The sequence below is a fragment of the Cricetulus griseus genome, chromosome 8, assembly GCF_003668045.3.
Source record: "Cricetulus griseus strain 17A/GY chromosome 8, alternate assembly CriGri-PICRH-1.0, whole genome shotgun sequence".
Lineage (NCBI taxonomy): Eukaryota > Metazoa > Chordata > Mammalia > Rodentia > Cricetidae > Cricetulus > Cricetulus griseus.
Window position 1 is genome coordinate 85,129,003 of NC_048601.1, and position 17,945 is coordinate 85,146,947.

A 17,945-nucleotide genomic window follows, 5' to 3' on the forward strand; every position below is an offset into this window, starting at 1 on the left:
AGGCTTCAGTATGTAATTGGCTTGCTCCATTGTATTTAGGCCTGTGGCAAGACAGAAACATCATGGTATACTGTCAGGGAAAAAGAATACTGTTCCCCTACTGGTGACCAGCAAGACAAGTGAGTCAGAGAAGAAAGTTCTGAGGACATGTGATATACTCTTTAAAGATGAGCTTCTCATGACCCACTTCCTACAGGCCCATTCATCAGGACTGAGTCCATTGTAGCAGCTGGGGTGAAAGTTGTCAACATTTTATATTCAATCATAACAATTTGCCTTCTTTATTGTGTCAGGCAAATAACTCAGATTTTTGTATATAATTTTAAATATGTGAACTGCCATGGGCTGACATGTGTTTCTATTATTTTTTTCTCTCTGTGCACTAGACTTTTTGCTCCATAAACATTAATTCTGTGTCATTTAGTTCTTGGTTGTTTATAGCTATTAGGCAAACATAGTATGCAATAGCTCTGATCAATATAAAGACTCTTAAAAGTCCACCTCATGCTTTTGCTAGAATTCTTATCTGACTCCTTGGTGACAATACTGAGAAATAAGCATTCAGGTGTTGGAACATCCTTAGCTGCAGGCTACTGAGATTTCTGAGTGCTACTAATTTATTGGTAATGTTCATTACAATTTGAGTGTGCTAGCTGGAACAAATTCACTCTGTGTTTCTCAAAACTTGACTTCAAGTATGGCTGCCTCTATGGCAACAGTAATTCTTTTAGTAGTTCTTTTTATTTGCTTAAATATCTTTTTGTCATTTTGCCTCATGATAAGCCCTTTGGGTTTGAACTATTATCCTGCAGTTAACAGATGGAAAGTTGTGAAATAGCAAAGGATGGTTACTTTTCTAGGACCATACAGCAGAAAGGCAGGATTCCAACACAGATGTGTAGTCATTATGCTGAGTGAGTTTCTTCCTACAAGAAAAGGAAGAACACAGTCCACTGATAAGCACGAGCAGAGATATTCTTCTCCTTCCTGGACATGACAGAAAGATTGTTTTTTCATGTTTTCAGAAGTCATCTTCATTAACAGTTAGGTGTCCCATAGAGCTTGTGTTAAGGCGGTGCCATTGGGTACCATGGAGAATATTTTGTAGGAACACTAGTTATGCTGTATTGTTGTCTAATAACTGGTTCTTTCTAGTCCACTTTTCACTGTACATCAAGTATTAGGGCAGGAAACACAGAAGCACTTACTCCATTCATGTGTGGCTTTAGGAGACAAAGCCATGTCAGTCAGCTTGAATTTTGGACACTGCTCACCGCTGAGGGTTCAGTGGTTAGAAGAGGACCACAGGTAGCTGCAGGAAAACTGTGGGGAACACAGCAATTCTGACTGTGATGTTGGCTCTTGGCTACAGGACACATGGACTGCTGCCTGGTTTTCCATGGGGAACCTATTGCTGCCCAGTGAAGCTTTCTTAGGGACAGCATGAGACTTTGCATTCAGAAGGAATGCTTGCTCTCCAAAAGCCACCACTTCTTGGTGTCCTTTGTTTATAGGAGCAGGCCCCACCAGGACTTATTATATGATGTAATTGTAATAATTAAAATAAAGATAAGTGGCCTAAGTGGTAGCTGAGGTTGCTAAATAAAATCTGGGCCACTCAGCCCACTGTTCTTTTGTTTACTGTGACCTTCTGTTTTTCTAGGGTGACAGAGAAGCAGAGCTGGGGCTGCCATTTTCTCCTCTATGTGACAGAAAGTCAACCATGGTTGCTCAGTCACAAGTGGGTAGGTATTTGGCAGCTTCTTGGAAGGAGCATCATATGGCATATCTATAGCAGGTAGGGCTGCCATGCTCGGTGATCCCTGCTGGTTCTCTGGCTCACTGATGCCAGCCTTTGGCAGGCTGAAGTGGCATCATTCTCTCTGGACTGTGGCTGGTTCTGGGGTGGAAATTAGATGGTGGAACTTTGGGGTCTCCATCATTCCTGCCAAAAGGAAAGGGGTTTAACTTCCCAAGGAAATGGCCATATATACTGTAGTTAGGGAACCCATTTTGCTTCAGTGTCCCTATTATTCAATACTAGAAGTTATCTTACTGACCACCTTCTTCTTCTTCTTCTTCTTCTTTTTCTTCTTCTTCTTCTTCTTCTTCTTCTTCTTCTTCTTCTTCTTCTTCTTCTTCTTCTTCTTCTTCTTCTCTTCCTCCTCCTCCTCCTCCTCCTCCTCCTCCTCCTCCTCCTCCTCCTCCTTCTTCTTAAGATAGGGTTTCTCTGTGTATCCTTGGCTTTCCTAGAACTTGCTCTGTAGACCAGACTGGCCTTGAACTCAGAGATCAGCCTGCTTCTGCTTCCTGGGTGCTGGGATTAGAGAGGGCCACCACCACTTAGCCATCTCTTCTTCTTCTTGATGCTTCTTCTGTCCAAGTTAGGACATTCCTCCTCTTTTAAATTGTTCTGGTTTCCTCACTCCTTTTCTTCAGCACACACACAAAATAAGAATTACCATAATACATGCATAACAAAAACCCTCAGCTGTGGGAGAAACAGTCACCCATCACGCATAAAATAAATGTCATGAGGCTGTGATCACTCAAAAATCAATTTAATAAGGGATTGCTGCCTTTTCTACTTGTCCACTTTGGGAGCAGAGATAGGGTCTCCTGAAATGCAGGCTGGGTATAAACCGGCCATTTAGCTAAAGCTAAGCTTGAGCTCAGGCTGGCCATGAGCTGTATAGCCTCCTGACTTCTTGCCTTTGACTCCCAGGTGCTAAGATTGAGAATGTGTGCCATCTGCTTGAGCTTTATGTGATCATTCATTGTTTTATTTGTTTCATCATGATGTATCTTGGGTTCCTGTTGGGTACTGGGCACTGCTAGGAATTATAATAGAGGCTATAAAGTCAAACACTAACTCTACATAGTACCTGCTTTTAAAGATATTATTAAACCAGTATTAGATAGTGGGTAAGATGTTAGAAAAACAAAGAATGCTAGAACATTATGCATGTTAAAAGTAGAATTACTAACATTTTACAATGGAATATATAGACAGCATTAGAACCATTAGACTCAGTAGTTCACACAGACATATTTTTTGGGGGGGCGGGGTTTCGAGACAGGGTTTCTCTGTGTAGCTTTGGAGCCTATCCTGGCACTCACTCTGGAGACCAGGCTGTCCACACAGACATATTAAGGTGTGATATTTGAGCTATATCTGACGAAGTATTCAAATAGTGGCTAGGCATGTAGTGATAGATAGTGGTATATGTTAGCAATTGCTTAGGGGTGGATAAAATGACACCACAGACAGGAGATAGAGAAAGCAGAGAGATTAAAAACTGCTTAATATGGTAGTGAATTCTCAATAGCTCCAATATGACAGGAACAGTAGATAGGAAGTAGGATACAGTGAGAAAGAAAATCAGGCCAGGATTTTACATTGTGCCAAGAATAGCACACATACTTACAAGTTCCTGTAGGAAATGGGAGCTGGTAAAAAGAATTCTGTGTATCATCAAATACAGTTTGAGCTCAAAACTAAATTGTGTTGAACTGCAAACAAATTTCATTGCCAGTGTTTCCTTATCAGGTAGCCTGTTCTTATTTTGTGGGTCACACTATACGATGTTTAGCATTCTTCTCTGCTGAGTCTCAACACCAGTATCACTATCCCCTTAAAAACTATGAAAACTAAATATTCGTCCCTGCATTTCCAGATACCCACTCAGAGGAATGGGAAGTGACTTCCTTAGTGGAAGTCACTTAGTGTCTCCTTCCTTATGTGTGACTATGGATGACTTACTCCAGTCTCTGTTAGTGCAAGTGTGTGTGCTATTTTCACTCCATGTGTCACAAATACTCATCTAGTTTTCTTTCTTTCTCTCTTGTTGTGGTTGTTATTTGTCTGTTTTCTTTTATTCTTTTTTTCTGTTTGAGTTAAGACAATCACTCTAAGGCAGTCTTTGCTACCTCTCCATCTTAAGAGGTGTCACTGCTGTAATGACCTCAAAGCAGTTTCCAGTCCTTTCTTCTGACTCTTCCCCTGTGGCTCTGCCTCCTGTATCTCAGGTCAGCAGCTTGCAGCCCATCTTCTGTCTTCTTTCATTTCTTCTGTGTAGTTGCTGGAGCCTCCCGTAAGGTTCCCTCTAGAGCAAAGCCGCCTCCTCTACTTTGCTTTGTGTACCTTTGGGGTCCAGTGTACAACAGTTCTGGTTCTCCATTTCTTACCTTCTGTTTGAGCCATACCAAAGCTCCTAACACGATGTTCCCACCCTCTGTCTTTCCTCCTCACTGCCTTTCCATGTCTCTTGCTTCGTGGACTGTATCAAAGCTCATATATCATCACAAAGCTGCCTAGATATCATCAGGCCAGCCCAGAGCTTCTCTGATTCTAACTCTGATTCTAAACCCCAGGAGCTTCCTTCCTTGAGCTCTGGATAACTAGCCTCCCCAAAAATTTTTTTCCAAGTTCAAAGCAGTCCCCACACCCCAGTCATTTTGCAGACACATCCTGCATACTTTTCCACCTCTAAAAGTCCCTCTACCCAGCGTGAATAGTGACATTGTTCTTGCCACCCATCCTTGAGAGCTCAGCTCCAACACACAACTTCCACACAACTGCTCACTGGTCTCTATAGGAGCAAAAGCATCTCCTCTCCATTCTCTTTTATTTCTTTCCCAGGAGCCTTCATCTGGGCTTCTCCTTTGGCCCTGCAGAAACTCTAGGGGTTATTTTTGTGCCCGTTAAATCTTACCTATAAATTCCTTGAGAGCTGCTGGGTTGCATTATTCATCTTTAGCCTTTTACAAAACGCATCACAGTGCTTGTTACATAGCAGGTGTTAAATTGTGTTTTTAAGCATTCAGTTGAATCACTTATTAAGAAGCCCTAAGGAAATTATATAGGGGAAATGAAACTGATTCATGACATTCAAAAAGAATGAGAGCAACTGGCTCTTGGCAGATTTGGAGCTCCCATGTAGATGTGATGTTTTGTTTGTTTGGTTGGTTACGGAAAGACTAATTGGTTTCTAGTGGAAAACCTGGGCGGGTCCCTGTTAGCATACTGTTATCTGAGCCACTGCTGCTTCCCTGTAGGTTTTATTGACTTCATTGTGGAGCCCACCTTCACTGTGCTCACGGATATGACTGAAAAAATTGTGAGTCCATTAATCGATGAAACATCCCAGACTGGTGGGACAGGCCAGAGGCGCTCAAGGTCAGTGGGGAAGTCGGAAAGGTGCGTGGGGAGGGAGACTCTAGTGTCAGGAGATGTGTGGCACCACAATGAGCTGGACTGTCCACTTCTTACAGGAGATGTGTCTGTCTCGTTTCCTTAAAAGGATTTGCAATGATATTATCTGTGCTTTCTAGGCTGACCCAAGGGCAGAGCGGGATGGCCCCACTCTCTGAAGCCTTTGTTGCCAGCAGCACTGACCACAACACTCCTCCTGCAGTACACAGAAGCCCTTGTTCCTCATTCTGCAGATGGCCATGCTTTTGATCAGAGTTCTTACAAGAAATGAAGCTGATTTTCATTTCTATTCAGGAAGAAAGTGGAGTACAGATTTTAAATATATATATTTAAAACACCTCAAACTTCAGTGTTTTCTAGTACCCTGGATCACGGCATAATGCTTAAATATATCAAATGTAGAATAGTAAAAGTCCAGACTCTCCAGCCAGAGTTCAGGCTTAACATCCTGACTCTTATTAACCTGTGTAGTCTCATATAAGTCAGCTCACTGTCCTAGTTTCCTTTCCTAAGGCTATGATAGAAGCATGGACAAAAGCAACTGGAAGGGAGAGTTTATTCGGCTTACAATTCCTGGCTATAGTCTTTCATTGTGGGGAAGCCAAGGCAGGAACTTGAAGCCACTAGACACACCCATACTCAAGAGCAAAAAGAATCAGTTCATGTGTATTTACACCCAGTTCACTTTTTCCTCTTTTGTACAGTCCAGGACCCAAACACATGGAAATCCCACACTGGTCTTGGTCTTCCCACAACAATTAATATAACCAAGATAGATAATCGCCCACCAGTATTCAGACTGATAAACTTGATGTAGGTAATCACACACTGAGAATTTTCCCAGCTGATTATAGATAAGCAATTAAACTCACCTCACATTCAGGTTATTCATTTGAGAAAATAAGGTCATAGTACTCATAGGTTAATTGAATTATTCAGTGTTTATAAGATATTGGAAGGCCTGCCGTGGTAGAAGTGCAGGCCACAGTAAAGCTGGCGTTGAATCTTCATTGGCATTGCTGATTCTGCTACTCCAACTGCTGCTACCTCTGCTCTTGCCACCACCATTACTTTAGCATGGCCATCACCACTACCACCACCACCAACAACAACACCACCATCACCTCCACCACCATCACCACCAACAACCGCATTACTGTCACCACCACCACCACTTCACCATTCCTAACATGACCAGCAGCTATTGCTAACCCCATTGTAATGATCCCTTACCTCTGCATCTTTGTAAACTTTGAGCTTTGCTATAAAGGATGTTGGTAGAATTGGTTATTAAATATGAGAAGAAATGAGCAGAGAAATAAGTAAATAGGGAGAAAGTAAAGAAAGAGGAATTCAAAGTTGCTTAAGATGAATGACCCCTCACTGAAGATGCTAAAAAATAAGCAAGGACAGAACCCTTGATAAGTCTACATACCTTCTTAGCCCTTTGGGTACTGGCTAAAATGAACTCTAGTAATGCTTCATTATCATTTAGTGGATCTGACTTAGGATGGTGGTAAATGGTATAGCTACTTAGAAATTTCAGCAGAAATTGGCAATGTATCCTGTGTTTAAAGCACAAAGTAGAATTCATTTAAAATTATATCTTTGGCATGGTTTGGTTATCTAGCATCCCTAAGAAGCACAAGGAAATCATTGCTTTTTCTGAGCTTGGGGAACCCAGACTAGAGGAAATCTAAAGGTCAGTAAAAATGGCTCAGTAGGTAAAGATACTTGTTATCAAGCCTTATGACCCAAGTTTGATCCACAGGAACCACATGATCATAGAAATAAACACTTCCTGGGTATTTTCCTCTAGCTTCCACATGTGTGCCCTGGCATGTGCATATAAATAAATAAGTAAATAAATAACGTATAATAATCATAAAATTAGCATTATCTTGAAGATGTTAGAGCTGGAGAAAAGGGACCAGCTTGCTGAGTAACTTGGAAAGATGATCAGTGTGGTAGCAGGTAGATGCCTTGTGAAGTAAATGAAACTCTAAGTTTAAGTTTGTTCATTAAAAAAAACAGAGCAAAACAAATAAATGAAGGAGATTGCAGTTACCAGAGAGAGAGAGAGAGAGAGAGAGAGAGAGAGAGAGAGAGAGAGAGAGAATATGCCCAATCAGCATAGAAGGAGGTAAAAAATACTGTGGCACATAAAGATGCAGTGTTTGTAGACTTTTTCTGCTAAATCTTTGAATTTCCTACCTGCATCTCCACAATGCCCAGGGCCTGAGGTTATCATGATGGCAACTGAGCCAATACTACCTAGCATTTGGTGGGCTTTCTCAGTGTCCACGACTAACACTCATTTTCCGTATGATTTCTTTTGTTCTCCAGTTTGAACAACATCAGTGCCTCAGATGCAAAGCGACCAGGTGTCAAGAGTTCTGGGTCAGAAGGAAGCGCTCCCATCAACAATTCTGTCATCCCTGTTGACTATAAGAGTTTTAAAGCCACCTGGACTGAGGTGGTGCACGTCAATCGGGAGCGGTGGCGGGCCAAGGTGCCCAAAGGTAATGTGCTCTTCAGAAAGAACCTTTTAGAATTATCCAGGCATACTCAGTGCCCGCTTGCAAAGCAAGTGGCTGCCTTCTGTGATTTACAGGCCTTTCAAGTAAAGCACATTGCTCCAGGGCCTGGAGGTTTTGAATGCAGGGTAGTACCATCTGCCAAGTCTCATTCTGTCCAGCACTGAATGCATGGTAGAATGTTCTAGACCTCCAAGCCTCTCCACCTCATGGCTTTGTGTGACACAGCTAAAACTCTTTCCGGTGTGGAGTTCTACGGGCCTGGGATTAGCGTTTCCCGGTCTTTCTAGATTACCAAGTGCTGTACTTCTTGTTAGCAGCCACGACTGTAAAGCCTTTCTGCCCTCATTTTCCTAGGTAAAGCCCCAGCAACAGCTGTCTGCCTTTTGTGTTGGGGTATGAGGAACTTTAATTTCCTTCCAAGAACTTTAAACATCCTGTACTATTCAGGGGTGTCCTCGACTCATTGATCCAACCATGGATCTGATATTGTTTGTTTGTTTGTTTTTGAGGTGATAATAACTTGTAAGCAAACTGCAATTTCCTGAAGCAAAGCTCATCCAGGTTCAGACCAGAAAAGCTGTGACTCCAGCTATTATGTACAGAAATATATGAAAGTCCATGCTTCTTGGAGCTTAATTCCTATCTCATGTTTTCTGGCTTTACTGATCATGATTGGCACACATATGACATGATCACACTGTTTAGGTGGAGAGGGACACCCACTCAGCGAGCATATGAATCTGTGATGCCAGATCTCAGGGAGAGCAGAATACCAGATGTGAAATGGCTCTTGACACTCAGATAGGACTGATTGCTTCAGGCTTTGCAGAGGTGAACCCTCAGCAGCACTCAGTGTCTGCTGGCACCTGTTGCATGCCATCTATTTTCTACACTCCATGCCCAGTGCCAAGGGGTGGTATGGATATCCCTATACTCTGGGTTCATAGGAAGGGGCTCTTATGTTAGACCCATGGTTCTCAACCTGTGAGTCATAACCCTTTTGAGGGTCAAACAACCCTTTCACGGGGTTGCGTATCACATATTCTGCATTAGACATTTACATTATGATTCATAAAAGTGACAAAATTATAGTTGTGATGTAGTCACAAAGTAATTTTATGGCTTGGGGGTCACTACACCAGGAGGAACTGTATTAAGGGTCACAGCATTAGGAAGGTTTAGGCCTAGTCCTCATTACCCCCTAAAGTCCACATTTAAATTCAGGGATTGGTGTTTCAGTGCATGAAAGCTAGGGAACAACTCTAAGTCCTAGAAGGAAGTTCTGCAACCCCCACTCCAGGTGGGGAGGAGCACCCTGCAGCTAGGTTGTTTCAAAGGCCAGGCACTGAGTTTTCAGCAAAATACTGCAAAAACCATTGCAGGTAAGGCAATGGTTTAGATTTATGGTGTTCTTGGGGCACAATTGAAACATTATCATTTGGGGACAGATGTTGCACCCTAAGCTATGGAGGGCTCCAACAGCTGCTCTATATTTTAATTGTAAGCACTCAGGGTCCATTCAAATGCATCAAGCATTTAAATCCTCCATGTTGGCAGGCTATTGCACCATCAGAAGAACACTGTCGAATGATCATTACACTTGAACATCCAATTTCTGACAAAACACATTTTAAAGAGGTCATTCAAAACCATTTGTTTGCAATTATCTTTGTTACCAAAATTACCTTCTGAACTAATCACCTGGGGAAACGTTAGATGGCTTCTTTTCCAAGGAATAACTGGTCCTTTCAAGAGGACAGATAAACACCTCATCAATTTAAAATGCACTAGCTTTGAAGCTAGAGATAAGGAAACTATTTTAAGCACCATGAAAGGACTCATCTCTAACCATGACTGGGGCCTTTGGGAAGGCATCCAGTAGGTAGAATCTGTAGGATGCTGGGATGTGCCTGGCAGTGTTAGAAATAGGAGCAGGATGGGCAGAGGGGATAGCCCATGTGGTAGCACACTTGTGAAAGAAGCCTGCATGGTGGTTTCTATTTGTAATCTCAGGAATGGGGAAGCAGAGACAGGCTTCTCACTTGAGCTCACTCCCTAGCCAGCCTATCCCACATAAAGAGCTGTGGGTCAGTGAAAGACCCTGTCTTGGGGGTGAAAAGGGTGGATAGCACTTGAGGAACACACACATACATACAATTACACACAAATGCATAAACATACACACAAAAGAAAGAAGACAATGTGCACACTGAAGCAAAAGGAACAAGGTACGGCCCTTGGGTTACATGTATTTAGACTCACATAGCTTAGTTATGGAGGACACATTTAGTTATGAAGGAAATGAGACTCTGTCCTGAGCATGGTCCTTTACATTTCAGTAAGAACTGAACAACATATGGAGAGCACTGGGAACAGAGCTGGCCCGGGTGGAGCTTGGCAAGAGGGAGCTGCTGTTTAAACACAGTGGAGAGGGAGGTTGACCCTGTGTAGCAGGGGTAAAACACTGGCTGTTAAGGTGTCAACTCAACACAGCTCATACTTTCAGTCTCGAGTTGTGCTGTTCATGGATGGACTGATGTGAAGGAGAAATCTGGCTTGTGGTTTCATTGGTTTGAGTAAGTGATCCCAGACTATTTTTCTCATTTTTTAATCTCAAAGAACTCTAATTTTGAAAAAAGCTGCCTTCTACAGGCATTTGAACACATATTGTTAGGAAATAAGAAAAATTTAGTTTATGCTATCCAATTTGATTTACAAAGTTCTGTAGAATCCATGTTGGTTAGGAAAAACTTAATCAATACTTTGTATAGTTTCCTGGGTCAAGCATCATTTCCACCCTAAAATTTAAGGATGTAACAATTAATAAATAGGATCTATATTTATTAATTTCTACCCAGGACTTAATACTTTTTACATATTTATTTCCTGCTAATGTAATAATGTGTGTAGATCACAAATGCTGAACTATTTAAAATATGTAAGACGAAGAGAATAAAATTCTACCCTACCTAGATGTCAATAACTCTTGCTCATGCTCAGAGTCAATCTAGCTTTGCTGAGCTGTGTATACAGATAGTAAACTTAACCCTACAAATCAGTTTTATAATGCAATGCCGCATACATTCTACTCTTATTTCCCATCTACACCATTTTTCCCCTGGTCCTGAATATTCTGATATAATGTCTAGGACACAATCATTGAGATATTCCTTCATTATTGAATGTTAGGGTTCCAGGTCATTGCTGCATATAATAAAATTATAAACATGAAAGCTCAAAAGACTGTATGGGATTCTTCTGACAACAGAGATAAGAACTATAAATTTTTTGATGCCAAATTCCTTTCTGGCCTTTTTTGTTTTGTTTTAACAAATTTTCTCTCTCAGATGCAGTATCAGTGAAACTGCCCATTTTTCTTTACTATCATTTCCCATTAGGATATTCATATTCTATTGTTGAATCATACTAATTTATTACATATTAAGGATAATATTTTTAGTTGTCAAAGTACCCTGAAGTTTTTACCCAGCCCTAGTCTGTCATGTGCCACTGTCTTTGCTGAGTCTCTAGTTATACCACCTACACTACTCTCTCAAAAACTTCTCTAAGTTTCTTTACTGAACAGTGAGTCTCAATAAACATAACAACATATTTCATATGATATATAGTGAAAATCGCTGCACTTGTTGAGAAATTCATTTTTGTTTGCTTATCAGCACTCAGTTTTGTTGAATACTATGAAGTTCTCAGCCTAGTGATTAGAACAGTGATGTTTCCCATTCAGCTCAACTTTACACATTATTTTTTTAAATTTTTTGACTTATTTTTGTACATGAGTGTTTTGCCTGTGTATATGTATTTGTACCACGTGTGTTTCTGGTGCCCTCAAAGGTCAGAAGAGAGAATCAGGTTCCCTGGACTGGAGTTAGGGATGGTTGTAGACCAGCATGTGGTCCTCTACGAGAGCAACAGGTACTTTTAACCACTGAGCCAACTCTCCAGCCTAGCACATTATTTCTAAATAAGTGCCTCAGTTTTTATCTTTAGCATTTATTTCTATTTTAACAATAAGCTTTGCAATTTCATTATGAATCATTGACATATTTTCCTCAACTTTTGATTTTTGAAATTGATTGGCATTTTCTATCAGCTAGTGTACATAGGATGCTGCTATAAGAAAAGAACACCTTCTGAGCTCTTGGGTGCCCTCAATGCCCTTGTTTTTCTCTATGGAGCATAAGTGGGTGTATGTATGTATGTATGTATGTATGTATGTATGTATGTATGTATGTGTGTGTCAGTTAGATTCCTATCTGTTGTCTCATGTTCATATTCTCATCTACTCCCCCCCATCTCTCTTTCTTTCCTATTTAAGCCAGCAGTTCAGAGTAGTTCCAAGGATAAGTAGCCCAGTGACATTTCCATTATGGAATCTCCACGGTCATTACTTACAGAGGAAATTGAATAAAGACTCCAGTGCATTTTTGAGACTGCATAGGCATCCAGTGTGAGCGGCCCCATGTCTTGTGTGAGAAGTGTGATTTTCAAATCCCAAGGACTCTGTCACATCGTAACCCTTCAGCTGATTTCCATTGCTTTTTCTTGATGAGTCACATCAACTTAAGATAGGTTGAAAAAGGAGCAAAAGAAAAGAGACCATAAAGTTTACAGCCTACAGGTCAGGAAGCCTTGGGATGCCAAGAAGTCTAGATCTAAGACTTGATAAATAACTTGTTTGTATCCATGATCTACTGAAACATGTAGATCCATGCAGATTGGCATGCTCTCACTGACTTGTTCTCATTGTTGAGTGATGGTATCTATACCAATAAAGTTACCCTAAGAATATAAAGGAATCTGATTGCAGTGGGAGAGAAATCAACCTTGAGTACATGTGTGTGAGTTTAGTCTTGTATGTGTTGGTTGTTGTCTCTTTGTCTTGAGTAGTATTTCTTTGTATACTCTGTGGCTGATGACACTCACACAAGACAGAGGCAGGAGGTGAATAGACAAGCCAAAGAGCATTGTGAGGCCATTTCTAGAATTTACTAGAAGGTTGTTGCAAAGAAGGGATTCATACTGTGGGCCAGGCTCCTATCTGATTTGATCATGTTGTAATAAGAGCTATTGTTTGCTCATTGGAAATAACTTTTCCATGTCAGTTACACTTAAGCAAAAGCAGATTGGCCTTGGAAATGTTCTCTCCCCTTCTTCTTGGTTGTTTTTCTACATCTCCCATGAAAAATTGGTCTGACTCAGTTGTCAAATGAGTTTTTCTTTCTAAGATAACATTGTATGGTCTTCCATAGTAAAGTACAATTTAATAGCTTCAGATTTTATTTAAATGATTTTCAACTTGGAGATATTTTGAGTGTTGGAAGTTTGCCATATTCTCAATAATGACTCTGTGAAGGTGGCCATAGCTAATCTTCTCTGATAGTGCGTTCTAACTATGAATGACTCTGTCTCTCTTGCTTCTGTTGCCTTTTATATAATGAAAACAGTCAGTTTTTTTAAAAATATAGCAAAATGTAATATGATAAAACAAAAGCTATCACATTGGGGCTAGACAAGACAAACAAAGAGAAGGTGCAAATACCAGTAACTCACTTGTTGTCATGTTCAGGAATCCCATAAAAACACTAAACCAGAAGCCGTTATATATATGCAGAGGACTTGGAGCAGACCTGTGCATGCCCTGAGCATGCTGCCTCAGCCTCTATGAGTTTGTATGTGCATTAATCATGTTGATTTAGAAGGCCTTCTTTCCTTGGTGTCCTCCATCCTCTCTGGCTCTTATACTCTTTCTGGGTCTTCTCCTGTTGGCTTCCCTGAGCCCAAGGAGATGAATTTGATAGAGGCATCCTATTTAGAGCTGAGTGTTCCAAGGTCTCTCACTCTCTGCATATTATCTGGCTGTGGCTCTCTGTATTTGTTCACTGCTACAGGAAGAAGCTTTTTTGATGATGACTGAGCAAGGCACTGATCTATGAGTATGACAGGGCAAAAAGTCATCTTTTTTCCTTACACATATTGTAAGTTAAGGAAACTAATGTTTGTTGAATACTATTTTCAGAATAGGACCAGAGAGTCTGTATACTTTGGTGTTGTATCAATCTAAGGTGCTAGGTTACAGTGATAGTTAATCATATGAAATGGCAGCATCTCATGGCTTCATCAAAACCTTCAGGAGCCCATGACATGTAATACGCACTATGCCAACCAGTGATGAGAGTGACATTTGCCCTATCCTCAAAACACCTAAGGATATAAGGAAGCCTGAATGAATGCCCTAGAAAACCCCCAAGCTTGGTAATCTACTGGGAAGGTCAACCCATCATCTTTTTAATGGACATTCTTCCACTTTTTAGTTGTGAAAGTCAGAAGTTGTATTGTGCTAGTTTTGGATATGATAGTTATTTGTAAAGAAATATTTTATAGCCTTTCATTGTAGATCTTAAATACAACTTGTTGAGAAGAATGTCATAACACACTGAATGGCTAATACTTAGACATTACATCAGAGCTTCTCAGTACTTGGTGTGTGCCAAAATTACCCAGGAAACATTTGAAATACCCTATCCTGTCCCTGTTCTTTTAGGCTCTGATTAAAATTGCTTGAGATGAGGCTGGGTCATTGATTTGGATGAGAAATCAATGAGTTATCAGATGGATAGATTGCTGGATCAATGAAATGATGACTAAAAAATGTCATGCTGTATTAAAGAAGACACATGGGATAAAGAAACATGAGAGTCTGAAAAGCAAAAGCGAACTTAGGCATCATGAACATCCACAAAATGCGTGTCCTAGAGCTGTGTGAACCCATCAGACTGGGCCAGAACGGGACTTGGGATGTGTTAGCACAAAAGTAAATATCAGATGCACAGGCTCTCTGGTGTCCATTAGATTAAAGCAATCATACTGTATGAAAACAGCTCAAAGACCAACACTAACCCAAGGGGAAGACATGGGGTCCCTGGTAATGAGAGGTGAGGATTTTTTTTTTCACTCATCTAGAGAAAAATGTAATAATGCTTTTTATAGAGGAGGCTGATGATATCAGGGGTGTATTTAGAGTGAGCTATGCAGGGTGAATCCCTGGAACATACAGGGGATCTCGCATGTAAGGGGCCTTTCATACATGTTGCTCTCTACAGAACAGACCTGCTATTTGCCCACCAGCCTCCATGATCTGATCTGTGCCTGCTCTTGGTCAATTGAGCATTTTATCTATGACTGGCTCCTTGCCAAATCTCCTTTGGGCCAGTTCAATATCCACAAACGATTTTCTAGTCAGATTCTCATCACTCAGGACTTGGTGAAATTCTATCTTCTCAATGAAGTCCTCTCCACCCCTCTGTTTCAAGTCACCTCTTGCCTTGTGCTGACTATGTCCATCCTGTCCTGTCTCTTTGTATTCAATTTTTGCAATATGTTTTCCACATTCAAAATTATCTAAGCCATTTGTTTACTTAATTATAATATTCTCCATGGTTTTGTCATGCTGGCTGTCATATCCTCAGTATCTAAAATTATTCTTGACAATATTGCTGCTCAATAAGTACCAGATAAATGAATGAAGCAGTGTTTCCATAAATATTGGATTATACACTTATATTGTATTTTCATTAAGCACAGAGTCAATCAACTGCATTAGAAATAATATGGATACTCAGTAAAAAGGAGAACCCAGAGCAGGCCCCTGGCCAAACTGAACGCTTTCCCTCATCCTGAGGACAGTCAAGTACCTTGGGATTTGGGGCTTGCATTTAGTTTTATGAGGCTTCACCCACCTCTTCCTAGTTTTAAATTCACAAACTCTGGCTTGAGTTTGTAGTCTTCTACTGATGGTTATTTTCCCCAACTTTTTGTTCCATAGTCAGTTGTTAATGTTTAGGCTGTGAGTTCTAAGCAAACTTCATAGAATGCCATATTATTGTTATTATTATTATTATTATTATTATTATTATTATTATTGTGGTTGGGGGAAATGTGATCGTGACTCTCAGCCTCGATCAGAGAATAGCTTTAGGGATAATCAGAGACAACCTTGGGAGACTGCTGAGCATAGTACCTGGCATGAGGATGCATTAGCCAGAAGTTATCAGCAGTGTACATGTCATCTCTGTTACATTGCCATTACTATTTTCTGCAGCTCCACCCTCTAACACAGATGTGATCCATCTTATTGATATCCTAAAATATGCATGTCCATCTCTCTTGAATTAATCAAGAATATATCCAAAGCTCTCAATAGGCCACTTAGGTCATTTTAGTGTCCTAGCTCCCATGAGCATCACTGTAGATGATTATTTTCCCAAAAAGGCCATTTTCCTGATGGTAGACCTCTCTTTCTCTTTCCTCATTGCTGTGGATGTAGAAGAGAAAGCCAAGAAGGAAGCTGAAGAGAAGGCTCGCCTGGCTGCTGAGGAAAAGCAAAAGGAAATGGAAGCCCAAGACCAAACTGAACAAGGCAAAGCTGAGAAAAAGACATCTGGAGAAACGAAAGGCCAAGTCAATGGAGCGCGTACAAACAAGGGGAAGAGCCCCAAAGGTGACAAGGCCGGAGAGAAACAGCAGAATGGTGAGAAAGGGCTGCCTGGGAAGGGCTCTCTTTGGGGTGATAATGATGTGACAAACAGAAACTGGTAATACCCTCCCTTTGCTGGCAGCTTGCATGGCTCCATGTTTCTCCAGAGATCCAGTCAGGACCCATCCTATGGCTACCAGTTTAGTTCTGTCTTTCTCTTTGGCATGGTTCACACCTCTCTGGCCCTTTCCTGATACCCTGAAGACTCTCACAAGTCACGCAGATTCCTATAATTAAGGATAGCACAGCCTGGATTTCTAAGTTCCAAAATGAGTAGAGAAAAGTCAGCCTCCGAAATAAATATTCCATCCTTTAACCAGGCCAGGCTCCAGTCTGCCCTCATTTTCAGACAACTGATGGGTTCTTGTATTTTATGCTATAAACATTTATTAACAATTTTCTGTCAAACTCTGTATTAGATCTGGGGGATTTAGGAATGGAAAGGATAGGGGAGGCCTGTGATGCTGTGTAGATATAGACACCCTCACATATAATTGTGACAGAATGTGTCCATGATGCAGAGATGAGGGAGGGTAGAGTAGCAGATAAAATCCCCAAGAGTCCTGCCCAAAGGAAGAGATTGCTGTTGGTGGTTGAGGTATTGAGATAAGGAAAGTATCTCAGATGTCTTCAGAAGGAGATGGTTTCTGGTTTTCCAGTCTTTGGGTCAGGTGGGGGAGAGGCTTTTCAGCTAGAGAGGTTAAAGTATGGGTCAAGGCATGGAACCAGATCCCCTGTTTACAGATGGACTGGAAGGAAGCTCTGTCCCTGCAGCTTGCAAATGCCGGGCTCCAAATAACAGGATACCTTTGCAAACAAATTTCAGATTCAAGTTACAATCCTGTTGCTTCTCTCTTCTTGGAGACCTTAGAATATATAACCTTTCCATCTCTGTGTAAAATACATATAGAACCTGTTCAGAGCCCCAGCCTCATGTAAGAGTTCAGTAATAATCATGGTAGTCCAGCCAGCAAGAGACTCTGCCTCAAAATATAAGGTTGATGGTGCTTGAGGAACACCCAAGTCTGAGTTCTAACCTCCATAGGTGTACATACATGTTCACACAGGTATATACATAAATTCTAACATTGTAGACATAGTTCCATGTTACAGATGGGAAAAATGAAACTCAGAAATTAGAAGACTTAATCGGTCATTAAATAGAAATGCTTGGCTTTGGGGTATCCCCATTCTGTGTTCTATAGCCAGCTCTTGCTTACTGTCTGCCAAGCCCAGTACTGCTATGAAGAGGTGGGGATCAGAGGAAGGCCAAGCCCTGCCTGCTGTGCAGAAGACAGGGTGGTACACACTTTCTGTAATGGGCCAGAAGCTAAATCCCTTTGACTTTCAAGCCATGTACTTTCTGTCACAGCTATTCAACATAGGCCTCAGCTAAGAACAGTTCTGAACATATAAGTGAGGTTGTAGTCAAGTAGGACTTTACCCTTGGACATTAGAATTTGAATGCAATCTAATATGCATGTCACATGCTCATTTTAATCAACTCTGTGTAGGTATAAAAGTCATTCTTAGTGTGTGGATCATACAAAACCAGGCAGTGGGGTCATGAGGCCTAGTTTTCCAGCCCTTGGTGTAGTTGTTGAGAGGAACCAATGAATAGCAACACCTAACATAC

The 17,945-nt window shown here is 41.0% G+C and overlaps 1 protein-coding gene across 8 annotated transcripts in view; it reads left to right on the plus strand.

Annotated features, from left to right (window-relative positions):
* Window positions 1-17,945, plus strand: part of Pde1c (phosphodiesterase 1C) — a 258,046-nt gene that overhangs the window by 177,346 nt on the left and 62,755 nt on the right. For all 8 annotated transcript variants that reach the window (XR_004771036.1, XR_004771037.1, XM_035448641.1 and 5 more), the window contains 4 exons: window positions 1,664-1,745; window positions 5,059-5,179; window positions 7,562-7,737; window positions 16,100-16,303. Coding sequence is in view for 6 of the 8 variants with exons in the window: in XM_035448641.1 (XP_035304532.1) it covers window positions 1,664-1,745; window positions 5,059-5,179; window positions 7,562-7,737; window positions 16,100-16,303 (583 nt within the window). In the remaining 2 variants the exon portion in view is untranslated. The remainder of the gene's footprint in view (window positions 1-1,663; window positions 1,746-5,058; window positions 5,180-7,561; window positions 7,738-16,099; window positions 16,304-17,945) is intronic.